This window comes from Bos mutus, chromosome 21 (genome assembly GCF_027580195.1).
Source record: "Bos mutus isolate GX-2022 chromosome 21, NWIPB_WYAK_1.1, whole genome shotgun sequence".
Taxonomy (NCBI): Eukaryota; Metazoa; Chordata; class Mammalia; order Artiodactyla; family Bovidae; genus Bos; species Bos mutus.
Window position 1 is genome coordinate 45,053,836 of NC_091637.1, and position 24,180 is coordinate 45,078,015.

Genomic DNA, 24,180 nt, shown 5'->3' on the forward strand with positions numbered 1-24,180 from the left:
GATGCTTGGGGCTGGTGCAATGGGACGACTCAGAGGGATGGTACGGGGAGGGAGGAGGGAGGAGGGTTCAGGATGAGGAACACATGTATACCTGTGGTGGATTCATTTTGATATATGGCAAAATCAATACAATATTGTAAAGTTAAAAATAAAATAAATTTTAAAAATAAATTAAAAAAATAAAATTTTGTCTTTTTTAGCCCCTGCATCAATATCCATCCTATATGTAGTTTCTTTTGCTTCCAGAACTGCTAATTGGGATGACTTATAGTTTCAAAGCCTCACAGATTTTATTTGCTACAACTGATTAAGAATTGTAGGGCCTAAATAAATCTATGACTCTTTTTTAAAAGGAAAATACAATTTTTACAAATGAATATAAGGCCTATAACATTCTACTTCAACAATGTAGGTATGGTGGCTGGCTGTGTATTCACAAGAGAAAGGCCACGAGAATCACTAGCAATCACCTTTGTTCTAATTGAGACACTGAACCAAAGCCAGAAATTGCCTACCTGCAGATTCCTTTTTCATCCAAGAGGGAAAAAAGGCTTACAATGAGAGTCAGAGAGTCCTGTGGCAATGCTATGATTATGAAAGAACCAGACTCCAAGCCAGCCAGCATCTTGGCTTAACTCCTTGTAAGAGAAGCCTATGACCTGCCTATCTGGTTCTTCACAGTAATCTACAGCAGGGCTGCATGTTTTTCCTTTCCCCTTTTCCTTTTCAGCTTCATTTCTTGATCTGGGAAGTTCTACTTTGGCTCTTCAAGCAGTAAGCTAAACCCCAGGTTCCCTCTTTTTTTTTTTTTAATGGAGCAAACTGCCAACTTTACACTGCTTGCTTTCAAACCTGGAACCCATGGCTCTCTTATACTTGGCACTTTGCATTTTGTCTTCCATTTCTGATTACAGAATATTTACTTTGATATAGAATCTTTTATTTTTAGGCTTTATAGTTTATCATTATTGCTAACATATTCACAGTAACAACAGGTGGATCAAAGAAATTTAACATGCCACTATGAAACTTAACAGGCCTTCATGTATGTTTTTATCTTATATTCCCAGTAAGTTTAATTCTGTATTCTTTATTTATTTTTACTAAAATATAAACTATGAACTCATTTCAAGTAATAACCAACTCATTAACAGAATATGTTCAAATATTATCATTTATTTCAAATGTGAAATAGTATTTACATTACTTACCAATACTATGAAACTGCCATCGCTGATGAATTCTTTCTGGAAGAAGTTGTAAAATTTTCTAAAAATCAATATGAATAAAACAAAGAAAAGTATGAAAAGCAAGTAACAAGTCCACATCTTGAACAACGTGAAAAATTAAAGAACTTACACAAAGCCTTTAAGAGTTTGTTAAGCAGAAGATAGTATTACAAATACAAAATCATCTTTGAGCTAGTCTGATGGTAGTGGCACTACTTCAGCACTGGCATACTGATCATTATCTGAAAACTCCAGAAATCAACAAGCTATACTAACTAAGTCTTGGAACAGGAAATTGATGAAATTTATCTTTTATAATGATGTAAAAATTATATTTCTCTTTAGTGAATAAATGCTGTATTTTTTAATGCTTGTTTTCTATTAGACTTTCTGTGGAAACTACTGATCTGTTCTAAATTCTTTTAGATACTAGTATCTTATATTTTCTCTTCAAGTAGTTCTTTCTTTCTCCTATTTTGATAAACCTAAGAGGGGAAATATTTTGCTTTCACAAAAATCCTATCAAATACTTGTACTAAATTAATCACATGAACCCAAAGATACTTATATATTATAACAGCTATAGGTATGAGAAAAAATTTTTTAAATTCAGGAGCCCTATGGTTAAGCTAACCCATACATACTTCTACAAGTTTGGAATATTTCTTACATATAATATCTTCAAAATTTTGTCTTTATTTTCCTCTACATATTGCACCTGTATGAATTATTCTACTTCAATAGCTGCCTTACTATGCTGTTGAACTATGTTCTCAATACTCATCTGCTTGCTGAATGGTATTTGTTATTATTGCTGCTCTATTTTATTACTATTTAGAGTCAACATTAATTGAATGTTCATAAGGGCCAAATAATAGACACTTTATATAAAGGATATTTCATTAATCCTCAAAACCATCCTAAAAGGAGTGATTTCGTTTGCCATAACAGGTTAAAAAATGTGCTTAGGTTAGAAAGTGGAAAAACAGATTCCAGCTTCCATATTCCTATTTCCAGAATTAGTGCTTTCATACTATTCTGTTCAAAGAATGGTATGCCTGTTTTTACACTTCTCTATCTTCCTTTTGATAATCGTCTCTAGTCCTTCTTATATAAGAGGATGATAAAGAAATTATAAAGTTCTTCACAGACAGGTGCTATTCCCACATAAGATACAGAAAATTCTTCAGCCTTGCCCTCCTACATTTCTCCCATACTTAGCCAGCAACTGTATAGTTATATTTATTGCGGTATGGAAAGAGCTAAAATTATAGAAAACTAAAAGGACAAGTTTGTGAACTACTTAAAGTACTTCTACATTATCACTACTAAATTATACTTCATCATCTTTTTATTCAGTAATATAAAGATGAAAGAAATCATGTACACTCTTAACTACACAGAAGAAAACAGAGTATCAATCCTATGTCATAACATTCCACAATGATGCACCTATTCCAGAAAAAGGAAATCAGTTTATTTAGATAATTTCTTGATCTTTTAAATCATTAGTCTCTAAAGGTGGAAGTCAGATATTGTTACCATCATAAGTACAAAAACAGCACCCAGGTTAAGTATTTTTTCCAAAAGATAAAAACCCTACATTTAACAGTTCTTTTCCTAATGAAATTTAGTGATGGATTATAGACAAACATTTCAGTTCAGATTAACAAATGACCAGTATATATTACATACAGAAAACTAAGGATTATGCTTTAATAGAAGGAATACCCTGAAAGAGCTTCTATTAACTAGTCAATGATCTCAATTTCCTAAATATAGTTTCACAAATGTCTGAAGGAATACTTTCCAGGAATTATCTTTTCTCTGTACATACTGTTTTATTCTTTCTCAAAATATCCATGCTTTAATATTCCCCTTGTAAACAATTAATGCAAACACTTTGGGAGGTAAATATGAGCAAATTCCTCAGGGTTAATGACTAACGAAAATTAACTGCAGAACTAGGTATCAAACCAGTTACTTCTTTTGGAATGCTAAAAAAAAAAAAACACAAAACTTTCTTTTTTTAAGCTGTGACTGACTCAGCAACTGAGAAAGATCAAATTCTTTAAATTCTTCTAAACCATACTAAAATAGTCAATATACAAAACAGTGAATTTTAATTAGCAGTAAATAGAATAGTTCAATCTTTAGAAACTGATTTCTAAATTCTTTATGCCTTTCAAAACACAAGGTCTAATTAATCCTGGCTGTTTCCTGATTGCTAAAATCCTCAATAAAGATTGGAATACTCCTATCACTACTTGATTTGAAAACCAGAATGAAGAGTAAGGAGTTATTTGAAAAGCATGTGTGTCCCTCATTTTTATCACTGTGCCAAAAATAAGACAGAAGTTTTAACAGAGTATCATATGTTGTTATTTCTTTCTGCTTATTTAGCAATACAAACTTGCCCCGCCCCAATAAAAAGTAATGTGGTAAAACAACAATGTATAAAATGTTTAAAATTATTCTATACAAGTTTTCAATGAAAAGCAGTTAAAGCAGAAACTATGAACTCCTTAGGTATATAACAGTTCCATGAATTTATCCTCTCAAGTAAGTATGTTTTAGAATTTCTTAAAAAAAATTCTCCATTTGTGTAAACATCCCACAAATTAAAATTTTTATTGCTTGTAAACACCATAAATATTGTACCATTTGTGACTTCAAATGCATAAAACCATTAATTCTATCTGTACCTAAAATATACCTCAGAAATTTTTTTAGGTTAAACAATAGAATTTAGTTTTTAAAAAGCATGGCAGATTCACAGTGCTTGTTAATATTCAATATATTCCTTTGTATGTTCCAAAAATTAATTTTGGGAAAAAAGTTACATGGGTAGGTACGTACCTCAAAAATAAAAAGTATAGCATCCAATTCCTCCCTTTGAGACTTGTGACCTAAAACATTTTTACAGAAAAATATTTAAACATTATCATTTTGTCCTCAATGTCAACAACCACTTAAAAAGCTTAAAATATTTCAGGCATAGTTTTTTCTCAGTGATTCTTTAATAAAATATTTAAAGTGTATTCTGTTCAATGTGTAGACAATATCATAGCATCTCTACTTTTTTTAGACAATTACATTTAGGTTTTACATATTTATGTCTAAAAAATAAATAATAATATATTGTGGTAAACACTTAAGTGAGCTCTTAAAAATGTAATTATGAAAATGACTGCTCAAACCTGACACATGGCCCTAGGGCAGAGTAAAGGTGAGAAAACAAATCTGACCAGAGAAAAGGCCAATCTTCTAAGCCTTTTCAAAATAATAAGGGTATTATTAATACTACTAACCCACAGTGTGAGCAGGGTGTCTACAAGCCATCTGAGAGGAGAAGTGAAATAATACTAAAATTCCAATGTGAAAAAGTCTATTTTAAGTGAATGTTTATGACAATTATTTGAAACATCAGCGTAAGCCAGGATTGATTTTAACATCTTACCTTTCTGTTTAAGACTAGCTTCAATAGTAACAAAATTCTCAAAAAACACATAATATATATGTGAAAAATGTTGGTCAAAAAACTGTTTAAGATCAATGGATTCTGCATTCTCTGAAAAATAAATGAAAACAAGTTTTAGTGATTACTATTTATATCATGTTCAGCAAATATTTACTGTGGCAAGTTTCCTTCAAAAATGTCAAAGAACTGCTCTTAAACTTCTATTAAAATATTTGAGAGATTTATTTATACCTTATTCTCACAACTTAAGTTTTTAAAGATTTTATTTAGTTTTAATTTTAAAAACTGGCCAAATCAGGTTATCATAATCTTTAAAGAAAACAATGTCTCAGAAAGATTCACCCAAAATCATTAACCAAACCAAGTTTTATTTTCAACTCACAGCTTATATTTTGTAACTTCTCCCCAAGACAGTTAAAAATCAGTATTTCTAAGAGTAATAAAACATGACTAAAATACATTTTATTTTAAATATCTAACAGCCGGCTTTACAAATAGGGATTTAAGTATTACAAAACTCATAAAATACTGTTATAAGAACTGTCAGTGTAGTCCAAAGCACAGAAAACTAAACATTTAATTGTATCCACAGCAGCAAGAGAAGGCAATGGTAACCCACTCCAGTACTCTTGCCTGGGAAATCCCACGGACGGAGGAGCCTGGTAGGCTACAGTCCATGGGGTCGCAAAGAGTTGGACAAGACTGAGCAACTTCACTTTCACTTTTCACTTTCATGCACTGGAGAAGGAAATGGCAACCCACTCCAGTATGCTTGCCTGGAGAATCCCAGGGACGGGAGCCTGGTGGGCCGCCGTCTATGGGGTCGCACAGAGTCGGACACAACTGACGTGACTTAGCAAGCAGCACAGCAGCAAGTGTTAGGTACTAACACAAAATTACTTTCGAAACACAGGAAGGAGTGAAGGTGGGAAAAGAAGAAAAGCTTTGACAGAGAATGTATTATGTGAAAAGATCTTTACGGACAGGAAGGTATTTGGATATGATGTGGTGGTTTTGAATAAGTAAGACATTTTTGGCATAAACAAAAACATGAAGAAAACAGGATAGAATGCAGAAAATTCATTTATTTTGGCTAGCTTTGAGCATTTTGATAAAAATAAAATGGAAAAAATAGCCTTGATATGTCATGAAATGTCTTAAGTGCAAACTAAGGAAATGGCATTTATCATTTAAAGCAAGATACCTATACAGGTATATAGGTGCTTGTGCTTAGTCACTCTGTCTTGTCCAATGCTTTGCAACCTCATGGACTGCAGCCTGCCAGGCTCCTCTGTCCATGGGGATTCTCCAGGCAAGAATACCGGAGTGGGTTGCCATGCCCTTCTCCAGGGGATCTTTCCAACCCAGGGATCAAACCCAGGTCTCCCACACTGTAGGCGAATTCTTTACTGTCTGAGCCACCAGGGAAGCCTTAGAATAATGGAGTGGGTAGCCTCTCTCTTCTCCAGGGGATATTCCTGACCCAGGATTCAAACCAGGCTCTCCTGCATTGCAGGCAGATTCTTTACTTACACATTTTATTGTTTTCAGAGGGAATGAGAAAGTTGGGGAAAGGGGGAGGAATTAATAACTTTTATATACTTCCAACTATTCAAATTCATTTACAAAAAGCACGTGTCTCTTCTATAATAAACAAATTTGAAAAAAGCAACTGGAAAAAAAAATTATTTTTTTCACACCCTGGGAGTAAAATATAGGATAAACTACTACTTGTTGGTAAACTCAAGTTAAAGGTAAGAATCAACTAATTTCTTGGAATGCTTTAAGGCTGAATAGAAGATTTCAGTATAAAGTTAAATATTAACAACATATACATAGCACTTTAAACTCTTTGTGGTATATTATCTTATCCTATGGATATTCTTAATAACTCCTGAGTTGATAGCTCATCTATGGAGTTTTCCAAGACCGTTTCCCTTTTCCTTCACCCTCCCAAAGGAAGGGATGGATGCCCTCTCCTCTCTATTTCTTTCTGTTCTCTACAATTCTCTCTAATGAAAGTAATTATGTCTCAAGTGTTTCCTTGTCTCTTTTCCAGGATTAGTCTATAGCTTCTTTAGGACAGAAAGTGTGTCTACCTTAGCATTTATAAAACCTAAGCACAGTGCTGAACATGCAAATGTGTTTTATTATAAATAAATAAATAATTTTAATTTTATTGTATTCACTTTGTAGCTCAGAAATTTGTATCTTGGAAAACACTGCATAACCTACTGACAAGCAAAATAGCATTGCTTCATCTTGACTGGAATAAGAACACCCAGGTTCTATTCCTACCTGTAACAGTATCTGTGTGACTCTTCAGAGAACTGTGGGGGGTAACACCTAACATAAACAATATTTCCCATATGCCAGACACTCTTCTAAGTTCTTTATAGAAATTAATTCCTGTATTCCTCAAAACAGCACTATGAAAGAAGTACTATTATTATCCTGACTCTAAAGATGAGGAAACAAGCATAGAGAGTTTAAGTAATTCAGTTAGTGAGAAACAGAGTCATGGATTTAAACTCAACACAGCCTGGACTGGGCTTCCCCGGTGGCTCAGACTAAAGAATTCACCTGCGATGTGGGCAACCTGGGTTCGATCCCTGGTTTGGGAAGATCCCCTGGAGGAGGGCATGGCAACCCACTCTAGTATTCTTGCCTGGAGAATCCCCATGGGCAGAGGAGCCTGGCACGGTACAGTCCATGGGGTCTCAAAGAGTGAGACACGACTGAGTGACTAAGCACAGCACACACAGCCTGGACTTACTGCTTATGCTCTTAACCTCTATGTTATTCGGCCTCCAGTGTTAGCACATTTATAAGAAAAATAAGAAAAGAACAAAGATAAGAATAATAGTCACTGAATATTAGTTAAACATATTTTAAAGAATACCAAAATAAAACACATACAACTAAAATAAACAGGAAAAGTATTCTATTTTCCCCATAGACTAGTTTGAAATAACAAAAAACTATGAAATCAGAATGAAATAAACTGCTATAATTATCACTAAATTTCCTGAAACTAATGTTTCTAACAAAACTAATGTCCCCAGGGAAAAAAAGAAAATGAGAAAACAAAGCAAAACAAAAAAAAAATCAAAACATAACAGAAGCAAACGTGAATCAACTTAAGATTTTGCAACATAATTTAGGAGCCAAGACAGCCTCTATTTCCTTCCCATATACTAGGTTAAACAAAGCCTGGAAACTACATACTAATAAAAAGTACTGGATCAAAATTAAGAAGTTTGTTTTTTAAATCTGTGTCTATTTATAATGATCTAATTAGCAAATAAAAACTCTTATAAAATACTTTTGCTCATCAATTCACAAAATTTACATGGTCGGGGGAAAATAGGAAAAGAAACACACAAAAAAAGTGGATATAAAAGGATAGGTATATATAAAATAATAATATAAAAGAAGGCTTCACTAATTTAAAAACAACTCTTTAAAATTATACCACAAGAGAAAGGAAAATATAAAAAGAAAAGAAAAGTAGGAAGAAAGATTATGGGAAAAACTTCTACCCAATACCTTTCTCCCCCTGTCAAATGACCATAACCCATTATGGGTATTGTTTTTTTCTCTTTCTGTGAATGCTTCCATTAATTTCAGTCAATATGGATCCTAATTATGTCACATTAGCTGGTACAACTGTCCCTGTGTATCAGCAGGTGATGGTTCCAGGAACCCATGAGATGCCAAAATCCAAACATACTCAAATAAGTCCCTTACATAAAATGATATAATATCTGCATATAACTTACGCACATCCTCCCACACATTTTACACAATCTGTAGCTTACTTATAAAACCTAACACGATATAAATGCTATATAAATAGCTGACTGGGTGCAGCGAATTCAAGTTTTGATTTCTGGAACTTTCTAGAACTATTTTTTTCTAACTATTTTGGATCCATGGTAGGTTGAATCTGAGGATGCAGACCCACCACTCCAAGATGGAGTGCCAATTATATTATTCTCTTATAGATACTGGATGCTTTGGGGGACAGGAAGCATGCCTTAGCTTCTTTAACCTTCAATATTTTTTTCAAAATTTTAATCTGAGGGAGTGCTCTGCATAGTGCTAAACTGATGGCTGGAACTTAAAAGCTTAAACATTCAAAAATTTCCCCAATTTTAGAAATACTTTTGTTTGATTTGTTTGTGAACTAGAGGTTCCTTAAAGTAATCAAATAAACATTTCAACTATAAATTAAGATTGAAGTTTCTGAGATTGTAAAAAACTGACTCAGGCTTAGGAATGCTTTGAAGACCTTTGGGAATACTGACTTCAAGTGGCAAAACAGTTCCAGACCTGAGTTTTCACAAATAAAATTTCAGATGTCTCTTTAAGATCTTTTTACGAATAAGGTTAACATATCTATTTTCTACTACATACTTTGAAGATATTTAAGCTCTTGGTAACATACATAATTAAAAATTACAGTTTAGAAGCCAGTGTTCCTGAGCTTAAATTTCAAACACCTGTACTAATACCTCCCTTATAAAAGTTATCACATAACCCAAGTTGGAAGACCAAAAATTCAACAAATTTTGCAATATCATCATTCTTCCTTCTCACCTGTTAAAAAAAAAAATTACCATTTAGAACTTTTTCTCAAATGATGGCATTATATTACACTAAACTATGAAGCGTACTACAAGGAATCAGCTTCTAATAATAAAGTAACAATGCAAATTATTTCCTTAAAATAACCAATAATAATGAGGACTGATGCAACAATATGGTGAATAACACACCAAAAACCTCTCCAATTGCAGAGACACAGAAATGCTGGATAAAAATAAATACAAGCTCAAAACGAGAGGGTAGGAGTGGAAATGAAGAAAAGAGAGTAAGGAGGAAAGGAGGAAGTGGGATGTTGGAAAAGGGCTAAGAGGGGAGAGGAAGATGCTAAGAATGTGGAATGGTGAAAGGTAGGAAGGGGTTGAAGGGGAAATATGGAGGGAAGGAGACTGGAAGGAAGGATGAAGAGAAGGGAGAAAGGTAAGGGGAAAGAAACACAAAAATACAGTATTAAGATACAAACAATATGGAGTTAAGCACAAATAAGGAGGAAAGCAGAAGAGAAAAGTAGGAGGAAAAGAGGAGGGGGGGTAAAACTACACAAACAGGCTGGAAAATTATAAATAATACATTATCAAGTTCTAAAAAGAGGCAGATATATGAGAAGTGAGAAGAAACTGAGAAAATGGAGGAAGAAAAGAAAGGACAAAAGAAAGAAACAAATACTTGGGAGAGAGCCTGGTGCTCTTATTCAGAATGTTCTAACACAGAAGAAAAGCATGATGAAAATATTATATAAAGATGACGAGAGAAGATGGTAGAGTAGGAGAATGTGTGCTCATTTCCTCCTGCAAGAGCACCAAAATTGCAACTAGCTGTTGAACAACCATGGACAGGAGGACGCCTGAACCCACCAAAAAATGATACTCCATGTCCAAGACAAAGAGACCTGTAGTGAGACAGTAGAGCAGCACAATCACGGTAAAATGAAATCCAATAACCGCAGGGTGGGTGACCCACAAACTGTAGAACAGTAATACCAAAGAAGTTCTCCCACTGTTGCAAAGGTTCTGGACCTCACCCCAGGTTTCCTAGCCTGGGGATCTGATAAAGGGACTGGGAATCCCCATGCAATCAGACCTTGTGGGATAGCGGGATTTGATTACAGGACTTCCAGGGGCCTGGGGAAGAGGGAGACTCCAGTCTTGGAGAGCACAAACAAAATTTTGCACATATCAAGACCGAGAGGAAAGGAGCAGTGACCCCATAGGAGACTGAACCAAAATTACCTGCTAATGTTGTAGGGCTGCCTGTGGAGGCATGGGATGGCATGGGGACAGGGGCACTGGCAGGATCAGGCCAGTAAGGGCTCCCTTAGTGTAAATGCTCTTGGAGTTCACCATTAACGCTACCATAGAGCCCATAGACCCTAAGTCTGGGTCAGTTCAGTTGCTCAGTCATGTCCAACTCTTTGCCACTCCATGGACTGCAGCAGAGTGCCTGAAGAACTATGGACAGAGGTTCATGACATTGTACAGGAGGCAGTGATCAAGACCATCCTCAAGAAAAAGAAATGCAAAAAGGCCAAATGGTTGTCTGAGGAGGCCTTACAAATACCTGAGAAAAGAAGAGACGCTAAAGGCAAAGGAGAAAAGGAAAGATATACCCATTTGAAGGCAGAATTCCAAAGAATAGCAAGGGGAAATAAGAAAGGCTTCCTCAGTGATCAATGAAAAGAAATAGAGGAAAACAACAGAATGGAAAAAACTAGAGATCTCATCAAGAAAATCAGAGATACCAAGGGAACATTTCATGCAAAGATGGGCTCAATAAAGGACAGAAATGGTATGGACCTAACAGAAGCAGAAGATATTAAGAGGTGGCAAGAATATACAGAAGAACTATACAAAAAAGATCTTCACGACCCAGATAACCATGATGGTGAGATCACTCACCTAGAGCCAGACATTCTGGAATGTGAAGTCAAGTGGGCCTTAGGAAACATCACTATGAACAAAGCTAGTGGAGGTGATGGAATTGCAGTTGAGCTATTTCAAATCCTAAAAGATGATGCTGTGAAAGTGCTACACTCAATATGCCAGCAAATCTGGAAAACTCAGCAGTGGCCACAGGACTGGAAAAGGTCGGTTTTCATTCTAATCCCAAAGAAAGGCAATGCCAAAGAATGTTCAAACTACCGCACAAGTGCACTCACCTCACACATAGCAAAGTAATGTTCAAAATCTTCCAAGCTAGGCTTCAACAGTACATGAACTGTGAACTTCCAGATGTTCAAGCTGGTTTTAGAAAAGGCAGAGGAACCAGAGATCAAATTGCCAACATCCACTGGATCATCGAAAAAGCCAGAGAGTTCCAGAAAAACATCTACTTCTGCTTTATTGACTATGCCAAAGCCTTTAACAGTGTGGATGACAACAAACTGTGGAAAATTCATAAAGTGATAGAAATATCAGACCACCAGTTAGAATATCAGCAACAGTTAGAACTGGACATGGAACAACAGACTGGTTCCAAATTGAGAAAGGAGTACGTCAGGGCTGTGTACTGTCCCCCTGCTGATTTAACTTATATGCAGAGTACATCATGAGAAATGCTGGACTGGACGAAGCACAAGCTGGAATCAAGATTGCTGGGAGAAATATCAATAACCTCAGATATGCAGATGACACCACCCTTATGGCAGAAAGCAAAGAGGAACCAAAAAGCCTCTTGATGAACGTGAAAAGAGGAGAGTGAAAAAGCTGGCTTAAAACTCCACATTCAGAAAACTAAGATCATGGCATCTGGTCCCATCACTTTAGAGCAAATTGATGAGGAAACACCAGAAACAGTGACAGACTATTTTGGGGGGCTCCAAAATCACTGCAGATGGTGATTGCAACCATGAAACTAAAAGATGCTTACTCCTTGGAAGGAAAGTTATGACCAACCTACACAGCTTATTAAAAAGCAGAGACATTACTTTACCAACAAAGGTCCATCTAGTCAAGGGTATGATTTTTCCAGTAGTCATGTATGGATGTGAGTTGGACTATAAAGAAAGCTGAGTGCTGAAGAACTGATGCATTGGAACTGTGGTGTTGGAGAAGATTCTTGAGAGTCCCTTGGACAGCAAGGAGATCCAACTGGTCCACCCTAAAGGAAATCAGTCCTGACTATTCATTGGAAGGACTGATGCTGAAGCTGAAACTCCAATACTTAGGCTACCTGATGCGAAGAAATGAGTCACTTGAAAAGACCCTGATACTGGGAAAAGGTAGAAGGCAGGAGGAGAAGGGGATGACAGAGGATGAGATGGTTGGATGGCATCACTGACTGAATGGACATGAGTTTGAGTAAACTCCAGGAGATGGCGATGGAGAGGGAGGCCTGGTGTGCTGCAGTCCATGGGGTTGCAAAGAGTCAGACATGATTGAGCAACTGAACTGAATCTATTTTGACAAAAAGCTCTATTTACCAGGAAGTCTTAATTTCAATTCTGCATGAATAGTTATAAAATATAAAAAGCAAAAACCAACAACTATCTAAGGAAAAGCAACGTTACTTAAAGTGTGGTAGATTTTGCAGAGGGTGGGATGTATGGAGAAAGTGACATGGTAACACACATTACCATATACCTAAAACAGAGTGCCAATGGGAATTTGCTGAATGACTCAGGGAACTCAAACCTGGACTTGTAACAACCTAGAGGGGTGGGATGTGGAGGGAGTTTCAACAGGTAGAGGACATATGTATACCTATGGCTGATTCATGTTGATGTTTGGTAGAAACCAACACAATACTGTAGAGCAATTATCCTTTCATTAAAAATAGATAAAAATTTTAAAGTATGGTAGATTTTAACACATCTGTCTCATATTTAGCAAAGGTAAGGCTAGTAACTATGCATAAGATTTGAACACACAATTAGCACTTTACCCTTGAAACTCTGAATTCAATACAGTATACATCTTTTCATGTAAAAGTGAACTAGTAAGGACACAAACTAAAGAGAAAAAGAACCAAAAAAAACAGCACATACCATGCTCTCTGGACTTTTCTGGTGGCTCAGAGGTAAAAACTCTGCCTGCAATGTAAGAGACCTGGATTCAATTCCTGGGACAGGAAGATGCCCTGGAGAAGGGAATGGCAACCCACTCGTCTTCTTGCCTGGAGAATCCCATGGACAGAGGAGCCTGGTGGGCTACCGTTCATGGGGTTGCAGAGAGTCAGACACAACTGAGTGATTAACACGTGCTCTCCGACGAAAATTAAATAAAATTTAGAATTAATAACTAAAGTTAACCCCCCATATAAAAGGAGGAAAGTGCTGGAGAGTACCTAATTCCCACAAGCCAGACTAGGAAAACTCACAATTGATGCAGCAATTAGCCCTAGAATGAACATTACTCCAGAGCCACCTAACATATCATAAAAAGAGATGCAAACAGATCCAACTGTTTTCAAGGTCATCTGAACAGAGCTCAATTTTATAGGTATACAAATATCCAGGATGAAATAAATTTATCTTGTCCGGTATTTAATTGAAGACTACCAGGCATGCAGAGAAGCAGGAAAACCTAAATCATAATGAAGAAAATAATCATCAAATCAAATTTAAACCAGATTTTAACACAGATGTTAGGCAGGCAGAAAAGGACATGAAGACAGTTATTCTAACTACATTCCACATATCCAAAAAGTTGAGGATGGAAGCTGTATAAAAAGAACCATTCACATCGAGCTTCTAGGTATCAATCAAAATTACAATGTCTAAGGTGAAATGTTAAGAGATGTGTATATATAGGTACAAGGGATGCAAAAAAGCAAAATGGCTGTCTGGGGAGGCCTTACAAATAGCTGTGAAAAGAAGAAAAGCGAAAAGCAAAGGAGAAAAGGAAAGATATAAACATCTGAATGCAGAGTTTCAAAGAATAGCAAGAAGAGATAAGAAAGCCTTCTTCAGCGATCAATGCAAAGAAATAGAGGATGGGAAAACAACAGAATGGGAAAGACTAGGGATCTCTTCAAGAAAATCAGAGATACCAAAGGAACATTTCATGCAAAGATGAGCTCGATAAAGGGCAGAAATGGTATGGACCTAACAGAAGCAGAAGATATTAAGAGGTGGCAAGAATATACAGAAGAACTGTACAAAAAAGATCTTCAAGACCCAGATAATCACGATGGTGTGATCACTGACCTAGAGCCAGACATCCTGGAATGTGAAGTCAAGTGGGTCTTAGAAAGCATCACTACGAACAAAGCTAGTGGAGGTGATGGAATTCCAGTTGAGCTATTCCAAATCCTGAAAGATGATGCTGTGAAAGTGCTGCACTCAATATGCCAGCAAATTTGGAAAACTCAGCAGTGGCCACAGGACTGGAAAAGGTCAGTTTTCATTCCAATCCCAAAGAAAGGCAATGCCAAAGAATGCTCCAACTACTACACAATTGCACTCATCTCACACACTAGTAAAGTAATGCTCAAAATTCTCCAAGCCAGGCTTCAGCAATATGTGAACCGTGAACTTCCTGATGTTCAAGCTGGTTTTAGAAAAGGCAGAGGAACCAGAGATCAAATTGCCAACATCCGCTGGATCATCGAAAAAGCAAGAGTTCCAGAAAAACATCTATTTCTGCTTTATTGACTATGCCAAAGCCTTTGACTGTGTGGATCACAATAAACTGTGGAAAATTCTGAAAGAGATGGGAATACCAGAACACCTGATCTGCCTCTTGAGAAATCTGTATGCAGGTCAGGAAGCAACAGTTAGAACTGGACATGGAACAACAGACTGGTTCCAAATAGGAAAAGGAGTTCGTCAAGGCCATATATTGTCACCCTGTTTATTTAACTTATATGCAGAGTACATCATGAGAAACGCTGGGCTGGAAGAAACACAAGCTGGAATCAAGATTGCCGGGAGAAATATCAATAACCTCAGATAGGCAGATGACACCACCCTTACGGCAGAAAGTGAGGAGGAACTCAAAAGCCTCTTGATGAAAGTGAAAGTGGAGAATGAAAAAGTTGGCTTAAAGCTCAACATTCAGAAAACAAAGATCATGGCATCCGGTCCCACCACTTCATGGGAAATAGATGGGGAAACAGTGGAAACAGTGTCAGACTTTATTTGCATTTGCAGCTCCAAAATCACTGCAGATGGTGACTGCAGCCATGAAATTAAAAGACGTTTACTCCTTGGAAGGAAAGTTATGACCAACCTAGATAGCATATTCAAAAGCAGAGACATTACTTTGCCAACAAAGGTCCGTCTAGTCAAGGCTATGGTTTTTCCTGTGGTCATGTATGGATGTGAGAGTTGGACTGTGAAGAAGGCTGAGCGCCGAAGAATTGATACTTTTGAACTGTGGTGTTGGAGAAGACTCTTGAGAGTCCCTTGGACTGCAAGGAGATCCAACCAGTCCATTCTGAAGGAGATCAGCCCTGGGATTTCTTTGGAAGGAATGATGCTAAAGCTGAAACTCCAGTACTTTGGCCACCTCATGTGAAAAGTTGACTCACTGGAAAAGACTCTGATGCTGGGAGGGATTGGGGGCAGGAGGAGAAGGTGACAACAGAGGATGAGATGGCTGGATGGCATCACTGACTCGATGGACGTGAGTCTGAGTGAACTCCGGGAGTTGGTGATGGACAGGGAGGCCTGGCGTGCTGCGATTCATGGGGTCGCAAAGAGTCCGACACGACTGAGCGACTGATCTGATATTATAAACACTGGGCGGCCCCAGGTGGTTCAGTGGTAAAGAACTGTCACCTGCCAATGCAGCAGATGTTTGCTCGATCTCTGGGTTGGGAAGATTCCCTGGAGAAGGAAATAGCAACTCACTCCAGTATTCTTACCTAAGAAATCCCATGGATTGAGAAGTCTGGTGGGCTACAGTCCATGGGGTTGTAAAAGAGTCAGACATGACTTAGTGACTGAACAACTACTATAAACATTAAAGCAACTACAAAAATAAAACAAAAACATATGGGTAATAAGCCAAAAAAAAGAATATAAAAATCACAAAAATACTTTATTAATCCAAACAAAGGCAGAAAAAGAGAAACAATAATCAAAGGGGGTAAGTAGAAGATAAAGAGTAGATGACAGACCCTACATAAATAATCACATTAAATAAAAATGATACTCTTAAAATGTTAAAGACTATCAGATGGATAAAAAAGCAAAACTCACCTACACTGCTCACAAGAAATATAAAGTGTGCACTTAAAATATATGCAGTTTACTGTATGTTGTTATAACATACATTTTCAACAGCTCAATAAAGCTGTTTTAAAAATCTAATTTAATATATATTCAACACTATGTTCATTAGTTTCATTCCAGTATGCTTTCTGAAGTGAGAGTTGGTGAAATGGAACTTCAAAAATAAAGTTTCTGGAATCACTCTAGGAAATGCATTGATCTACAGAGTATTTCCTCAACACTTAAACCTATGCTCCTCTGTGTCCACAGAAGTTTTTACACATGTGAGTACATTCTTGTACTGGCAAGCAGATTCTTTACCACCAGCACCTGGAAGCTCCCCATGCATGCATTCTTAAGAAAAAACCCCCAAAACTTGGAAAACACTCGTAACACATTTACAAAGGAACTTAAAGCAATATAAACAAAACCAAAAAACTACTTTTTTCTTAATGCTTTCAAAAATAGTCTACTGTCCCAACATTTTAACTAGAAAAAAATAACTCAGAATATAATTACTAAAATCTATTTTTATTTTTATATAATAAATCATATTAACATAAATGAAAATGGCAAACTCACTCTTGTATTTAACAATGTAGCAAACAGGCAAGACAATCTCTCTCTTGATAACTGTCCTGAATGTTTTAATTCATCAAAACAAAAGCTAGGAACCTATTTCCTGTATAAATACTTAAGATATTTGTTTTTCTAATCTTTCAAATACTTATTATTCATTAGTCCTTTACCATGAAAAGCAAGCAGATACAAATCATACTAAAAACATGCTAAAATTTCAAAGCAAGCAAAATCGCTTAAGATAAGTAGCTCCTCTCTTAACCATACTGATGTTTCAAAATAACTGCAGAAAAGCTCCTGATATGATAGGAAGATAAAAATGTATAGAACTGAAAGAACAAAAAGCACTGAAGGAAGCATTAATATGTGATCGTGATCTGAAAGCATATTAAAAAGCAGAGACATGTATTTGCCAACAAAGGTTCACCTAGTCAAAGCTATGGTTTTTCCAGTAGTCATGTACAGATGTAAGAGTTGGACTATAAAGAAAGCTGAGCGCCGAAGAATTGATGCTTTTGAACTGTGGTATTGGAGAAGACTCTTGGGAATTCCTCGGACTGAGATCCAACCAGTCCATCCTAAAGTAAATTGGTCCTGAATATTCATTGGAAGGACTGATGCTAAAGCTGAAACTCCAATACTTTGGCCACCTGATGCGAAGAACTGGAAAAGACCCTGATGTTAGGAAAGATTGAAGGCTGGAGGAGAAGGGGATGACAGAGGATGAGATGGTTGGATGGCATCACCGACTCAATGGACATGAGTTTGAGTAAGCTCCAAGAGTTGGTAATGGACAGGGAAGCCTGGCGTGCTGCAGTCCAAGGGGTTGCAAAGAGTCGGACACAACTGAGTGACTGAACTGATGATGTGAAAATATTTATAAGCACTTTAATTTTAAGATTAAAATCTATAAAGTAAAATAAAATTTTTTCTCTTGCCTTCAACGATTCCACATAGGCACAGAGGAAATGAGATACAGTGAAAAAGACAACCTAATAAACAAAGATACAATGTCCTATTTAAGAACAAAGTCAATTCTGTCTTATCAAACATAAAAGCTAAGTATGGCAACATAAAGATAAGGAAAGGCAAACAAGTTGTAATCACTTATGCTTACTTAATAGTTTATATCTGCATAGATAGCACTTTTACAGTTACACAAACGTTATCTTACTCATTCTCCACAAATATATTTTTGAAATTCTCCACACAAAGCTATTTAACAATTCCAAACCAGCTCTTCTGAGCCCTCAATCAACACCACCATATTAGCCACACTTGAGGTGGTAGGCCAAAACATAAACTTGTGGCCAATTTTAACTGAATTCATTCTGAAAGAACAGTATTTTTAAAGAATTATTTGAAAGCTACACAGTCTAGCAAGGGATGAGACAGGAACTCTGAAGTTTAGGACAGGCAGGCGCTGCAAATTACCAAGAATTCAGAGGATTTAGTGCAGTTGCATGCATACTACCTTAAAGTATCTCCTGACACTGGCTGATTACAGCCTATTCAGTTTATCAGAATACCTAAATTTTAACTAATTAAATCCATTTGTGATACCAAACCACTCTAACACACAGTGTAAAGAGTTAAGTACCATTCAAACATTAGTATCAATTGGTACTAACTGCTTTCCGCACAACACAGCAAAGGAGCAAAGGAATTCTCACACAATATGAAGATGGGGAAGAAAGAAGGTAATATCATTTACTGACACCCACCATTCTCTAAAGACTGAGCCAGATACTTTAGTTTCATTAATTCTCATGGAGATAGGAACCTATCAATTTTATTTTACCTCTTTATTTTATTAAAAAGCAAAACCAAGTTTCAAAGAGACCAAGACACTAGATCAAACAGCAATTAACAGAACCAAACTGAACTAAGAATAAAGTATGCCTTACTCTATGCTACCTCCCAAGACACATCAACAGTTGTGACATTAAAGTTTAGGCTGATACAAGTCCATGCTGAAGGAAGAGGATGCAGAAAAACTATTACAATAATGTTAGCAACGAACTGTCTTTTTCCATGTTCACTATGAACTTTTCTTTCTGTATACTCTCTCTAAATTGTAGTGTCTAACAGGAACATGTCCTCCTCCTCCATCTGATACAACTTGAACTCTATCTACATAAAAATACTTCCCTAATCCCTGGGCTTTGGTGGCAGTAAAGAAATCAGCCCGCAATGCAGGAGATGTGGTTTGATCCCTGGGTCGGGAGGATCCCCTGAGGAGGGCATGCCAACCCACTCCAGTATTCTTGCTGGGAAAATCCCATTGACAGAGGAGTCTGGTGGGTTACGGCCCATGCAGTCACAGAGGGGGACACCACTGAAGCAACTGACCACCATCAATCCACAGCTACTATTTATTTCATGCTCTTTTCTGAGATTCGGGCTTACATTACCTATCCACTTACATCTTCCACAGGTGTTTCAAACTCAACTTGGCCCAAAATGAATCCACCATCTTTTCCCTCATCTTCTTCAAGTTCTTTATTATTAACATTCCCTTACTACATTGGTAATATTATCTATATCTTAAACCTGACATTCGATTCAGATTCATCCCCCTCTTTTCAGCTCCCTCCACTCCACACCACCCCACCCCCACTACTCAACGAAGCACTCATTTTTCACCCTAAACAGCTCTGCAATGCGTTTCTTTCTCTCCATGCCTGCTGTCATTTGATACTTCATGATCTCTTGTCTGAATTTTATTAGTAGCCTCCTTACCTATTCTCACAATATTCTAAGCCCACTTTTTATCCATCCTCCACACACTGCTACCAGAATAATTTACCCAAACCTAAGTCCAACTATCTGTATCACTCATCTACTTAAATACGTACAGGGCTTCCCACTGCAAACAGGATAACGCCCAGGTTCCCTCATATGATATACAAGTCCTGTTCTTCTTCCCTAACTTCTACTATCTTGTCCACTACCCACTACACAGTAAGACGCTAAATGAATCATGGTACATACATGCAAGTCAACAGGCAGTCACTAAAAATATTCATAAAAGAATATTTTAATAAAACTAAGAACATTAAGTATTTATAACTTAAAAAGCATGTTATAAGATAATATCAGCAAGTTAGCGGAAAAAAGAACTCTGAAAATCTCCATTAAAAACAATTAAGAAAAAGTAAACACTAAAACCTAACTTTTTTGGAAACCTAGAAATTAATTAAAGGTTTGCAACAAAGACATTTATTCATGAAAAATGGATGAATCTTAATAAAAACAGTAAGCTTTGTGGCATTTCAAACTTATTGTGTTCCCATCCTCCATCCTCATCTCCATCGCAGCCTTAAAACCAACAGCCCACGAGCACAGTGACAAGCAGCAGCCTATCAGTCACTGGAAGAGTCAGAACAGAATCAGAGTTCTTTCAATGCTTTACTCTGAGAAACATCATTATTTGACTTACCTATCTGCTCCTTCGAAAACTGAGCTCACAAAGCTTGTCTTTATTTAACTTAATTTAGAACTCACCCAGTGCAACAGTTTTTCTCTTGGAGTCATTTGTGAAAAACAATCACTGGCAATTGTTTAACACCACAGCTGCCTGAGGCAGCAATCACTGATGAGGCAAACAACTAACCAAAAAATTTAAAAAAGGGAAAAGCCGGGGGATGTGCTTTCCATAGGGAACTTTAAAGAACACCAACACTTTAAAGGGAGTACAGATGGCCATGTGCACGAGCTACAAGCGTATTAAGGAAAGACTGGAAAAATATTTAAACTTTCACCTCTGGCTGATCTTGAGACTGCACAAGAAGGATGTGAAGGCTAAAAAAGTACTGTAAACTATTTCCTGAATACTGATAGTATGTCCCAAACACATACACAGAGCCCCTTGGTGAAGACTAGGAGACTTACAGACTCCAAGCTTGTAAATAAGTATCCATCCAACCCTTAGCTGAATGAGTGAAGAATCCAGTGGACATAAATAGAAGAAAACAGACTGCACACAGTTCAGGAAAGTCATTAAAGAATCACACAGCAACCATAACAAACAGAAGAAACAACAAGTCATGGGAGAGAGGGAGAAACTGGTTTCCAGGGTTGCTGTGCTATTTAAAATGTTAACTTATCAACAAAAATTACAGGATACAAAGATACAAGAAAGTACACTCCGTGTAAAAGAGAAGTCAATAGAAACTGTCCCTGAAAAAGCATAAACATTAGATACACTAGACAAGTGTGATAGTATCAAACACTATCACAAGTTTTAAATATGTTCCAAAAGATAAAGAAAACCATGTCTAAAGAACTAAAGGCAAGTGTGAGAATGGTATCTCACCAAGTGCTGTTGCTGCTGCTGCTAAGTCGCTTCAGTCATGTCCGACTCTGTGCGACCCCATAGACGGCAGCTCACCAGGCTCCCCCGTCCCTGGGATTCTCCAGGCAAGAACACTGGAGTGGGTTGCCATTTCCTTCTCCAATGCATGAAAGTGAAAAGTGAAAGTGAAGTTGCTCAGTCGTGTCCAACCCTCAGCAACCCCATGGACTGCAGTCTACCAGGCTCCTCCATCCATGGGATTTTCCAGGCAGGAGTACTGGAGTGGGGTGCCATTGCCTTCTCCGCTCACCAAGTGAGAGAATGTTAATAGTAAGGTGGCTTCCCTAATGACTCAGTTGGTAAAGAACCTGCCTGCAATGCAGGAGACATGGGTTCGATCCCCAGTGTGGGAAGATGCCTTGGAGAAGGGAACAGCAACCCACTCCAGTATTCTGGCCTGGAGAATTACATGGACAGAGAAGCCTAGCAGGCTACAGTCCATGAGGTCCCAAAGAGTCCGACACGACTAGGCAACTTTCACTTCTTTATGTTTTAAAAAAAAGTTTAAAAATACAATAAACAAAATGAAAAGCTCACTAAAAGCTTAACAGCACATTTGAAATGGCAAAATTAAAAATAAGCAGGGCTTCTCTGGTGGTTCAGTGATAAAGAATCTCCCTGCCAATGACTTGTGTTCGATCCCTGATCTGGGAAGATCCCACATGCTGTTGAGCAACTAAGCCTGTTCAGCAACTAATCCCATAACTATTGAGCCTGTGCTCTAGAGCCCACATCCCACAACTACTGAAGCCTGTGCACCCCAGAATCTGTGCTCCAAACAAGAGAAGCCACCACAACATGAAGTCCACAACCACAACTAGAGTAGCTCCCACTTGCTGCAACTAGAGAAAAGCCCACGCAGCAATGAAGAACCAGCACAGTCAAAAATAAAACAATTTTTTTCAATAAAATACAAATAAGCAAACTCAAAAGGTAGGTTAGTTGAAATTATCCAGTCTGACAAATAGGACTTAAAAATAATGAATAAAAATGAACAGAACCTCAAACATTTCTGGGTCACCATCAAATGTAATAATACATATATATCAGGAGAATCGAAAGGAGAGAAAAGAAACACAAGAATTTCAACAAATAATGGCTGAAAACTTCCCAAATTTGATGAAACACACTTCTCCATATTTTTAAGAAACTCACTGGGGCTTCCCTGGTAGCTCAGTAGTAAAGAATCCACCTGCCAGCACAGGAGATGTGGGTTCAAGCCCTGGCTTGGGAGGATACCCTAGAGAAGGAAATGGCAACCCACTCAGACCCATATCTAAGCACCTCATAACAAAACTGTCAAAAGTCAACAACAAAAAGAATCTTGAGAATACAAAGAGAGAAACAACACATCAGTTAACAAGAAAGCCTCAAAAAGAAAAATATAATTTGTCATCAGAAAACAGGGAGGCCAGAAGTCACTGAGATGATACAGTCAAAAAGCGTAAAGAATACACTTGGCAACCAAGAATTCTGTATCCAGCAAAACTGTCCTTCAAAAATTAAGGCAAAATTAAGGCATCCTTAATTGAATTTGTTGTTAGCAAGTGAATCCATCAAGATGAAATGAAAAGATTCTAGACAGTACATTGAATCTGCTGGAAAAAATACTTTGACCTGTAAGTGAAAAAATAATAAACCAAACACATGGCATCCAGCTAAAACAATGCACAGAGTTAAATTCAGAGCTCTTGTAATGGAATATGGAACTTCAAAATGATTAGCCCATTCTAGAAAGAAAACAGCTGGGAATTAAGGTTCATCCACTGGAAATTGTTTTACAATAATCAAAACATTTAAAACCTCAAGGCTCAGGATCCCATAGGTCAGAGCCAACCTTTTTGATAAACTCTTGGTAAAGTCTTAGAGACTAGAAGCAAGATAGTTTGTGACACATAGCGTTCTAAAAACTAGAATAGATTTTTACTGAATAGTGGTATAACTGATGGTATGTTTCTTAAATGTCCAAATGTAATAAAAAATGGAAAAAAAAATAAACACCTCAATACAGATCTGAACATCAATAACCTAATGTTCTACTCTACAAAACTAGAAAACAAAGAGCAAAAGCATGGGGAATAAAGGAAATAATAAATATTAGAATGGAGATAAGTAAATCAGAGACAAGAAAAACAATACTAAGAAATCAAGGAACCAAAATGAGTTCTTTGAAAAGATAACAAAATTGACAAATCTTTGGCTAGGCTATCCAAGATAAAAAGAGATATGATTCAAATTACCAATCTGGAGTGGAAAAGAAAACATTACTGCCAATCTTAAAGTAATAGAACACATATTAAGAAATACTAGGAGCAACTGTATGTTAGCAAATTAGGTGATCTACATGTAAAGAAAGCTAAGAACAGAAGAATTGATGCTTTTGAACTGTGGTGTTGAAGAAGACTCTTGAGAGTCTTTTGGACTCCACGGAGATCCAAACCAGTCCATCCTAAAGGAAATCAGTCCTGAATACTCATTGGAAGGACTGATGCTAAAGGTGAAATTCCAATTCTTTGGCCACCTGATGCAAAGAACTGACTCATTGGAAAAGACCCTGATGCTAGTAAAGATTGAAGACAGGCGGAGAAGGGGATGACAGAAGATGAGCTAGTTGGATGGAATCACCGACTCGATGGACATGAGTCTGAGCAAGTTCCAGGGGTTGGCAATGGACAGGGAAGCCTGGCGTGCTTCAGTCCATGGGGTTGCAAAGAGTCAGACATGACTGAGTGACTGAACTGACATATAATGGACAAATTCAAAGGAAAGACAT

General features: G+C 37.1%; 1 protein-coding gene across 6 annotated transcripts in view; it reads right to left on the reverse strand.

Annotated features, from left to right (window-relative positions):
• The window catches only part of RALGAPA1 (Ral GTPase activating protein catalytic subunit alpha 1), a 214,174-nt gene that overhangs the window by 166,270 nt on the left and 23,724 nt on the right, over positions 1–24,180 (reverse strand). For all 6 annotated transcript variants that reach the window (XM_070358743.1, XM_005891799.3, XM_070358739.1 and 3 more), the window contains exons 2-4: positions 4,690–4,800; positions 4,089–4,138; positions 1,212–1,269 (exon numbers count right to left, since the gene is read on the reverse strand). In XM_070358743.1, the coding sequence (XP_070214844.1) occupies positions 1,212–1,269; positions 4,089–4,138; positions 4,690–4,800 (219 nt within the window). The remainder of the gene's footprint in view (positions 1–1,211; positions 1,270–4,088; positions 4,139–4,689; positions 4,801–24,180) is intronic.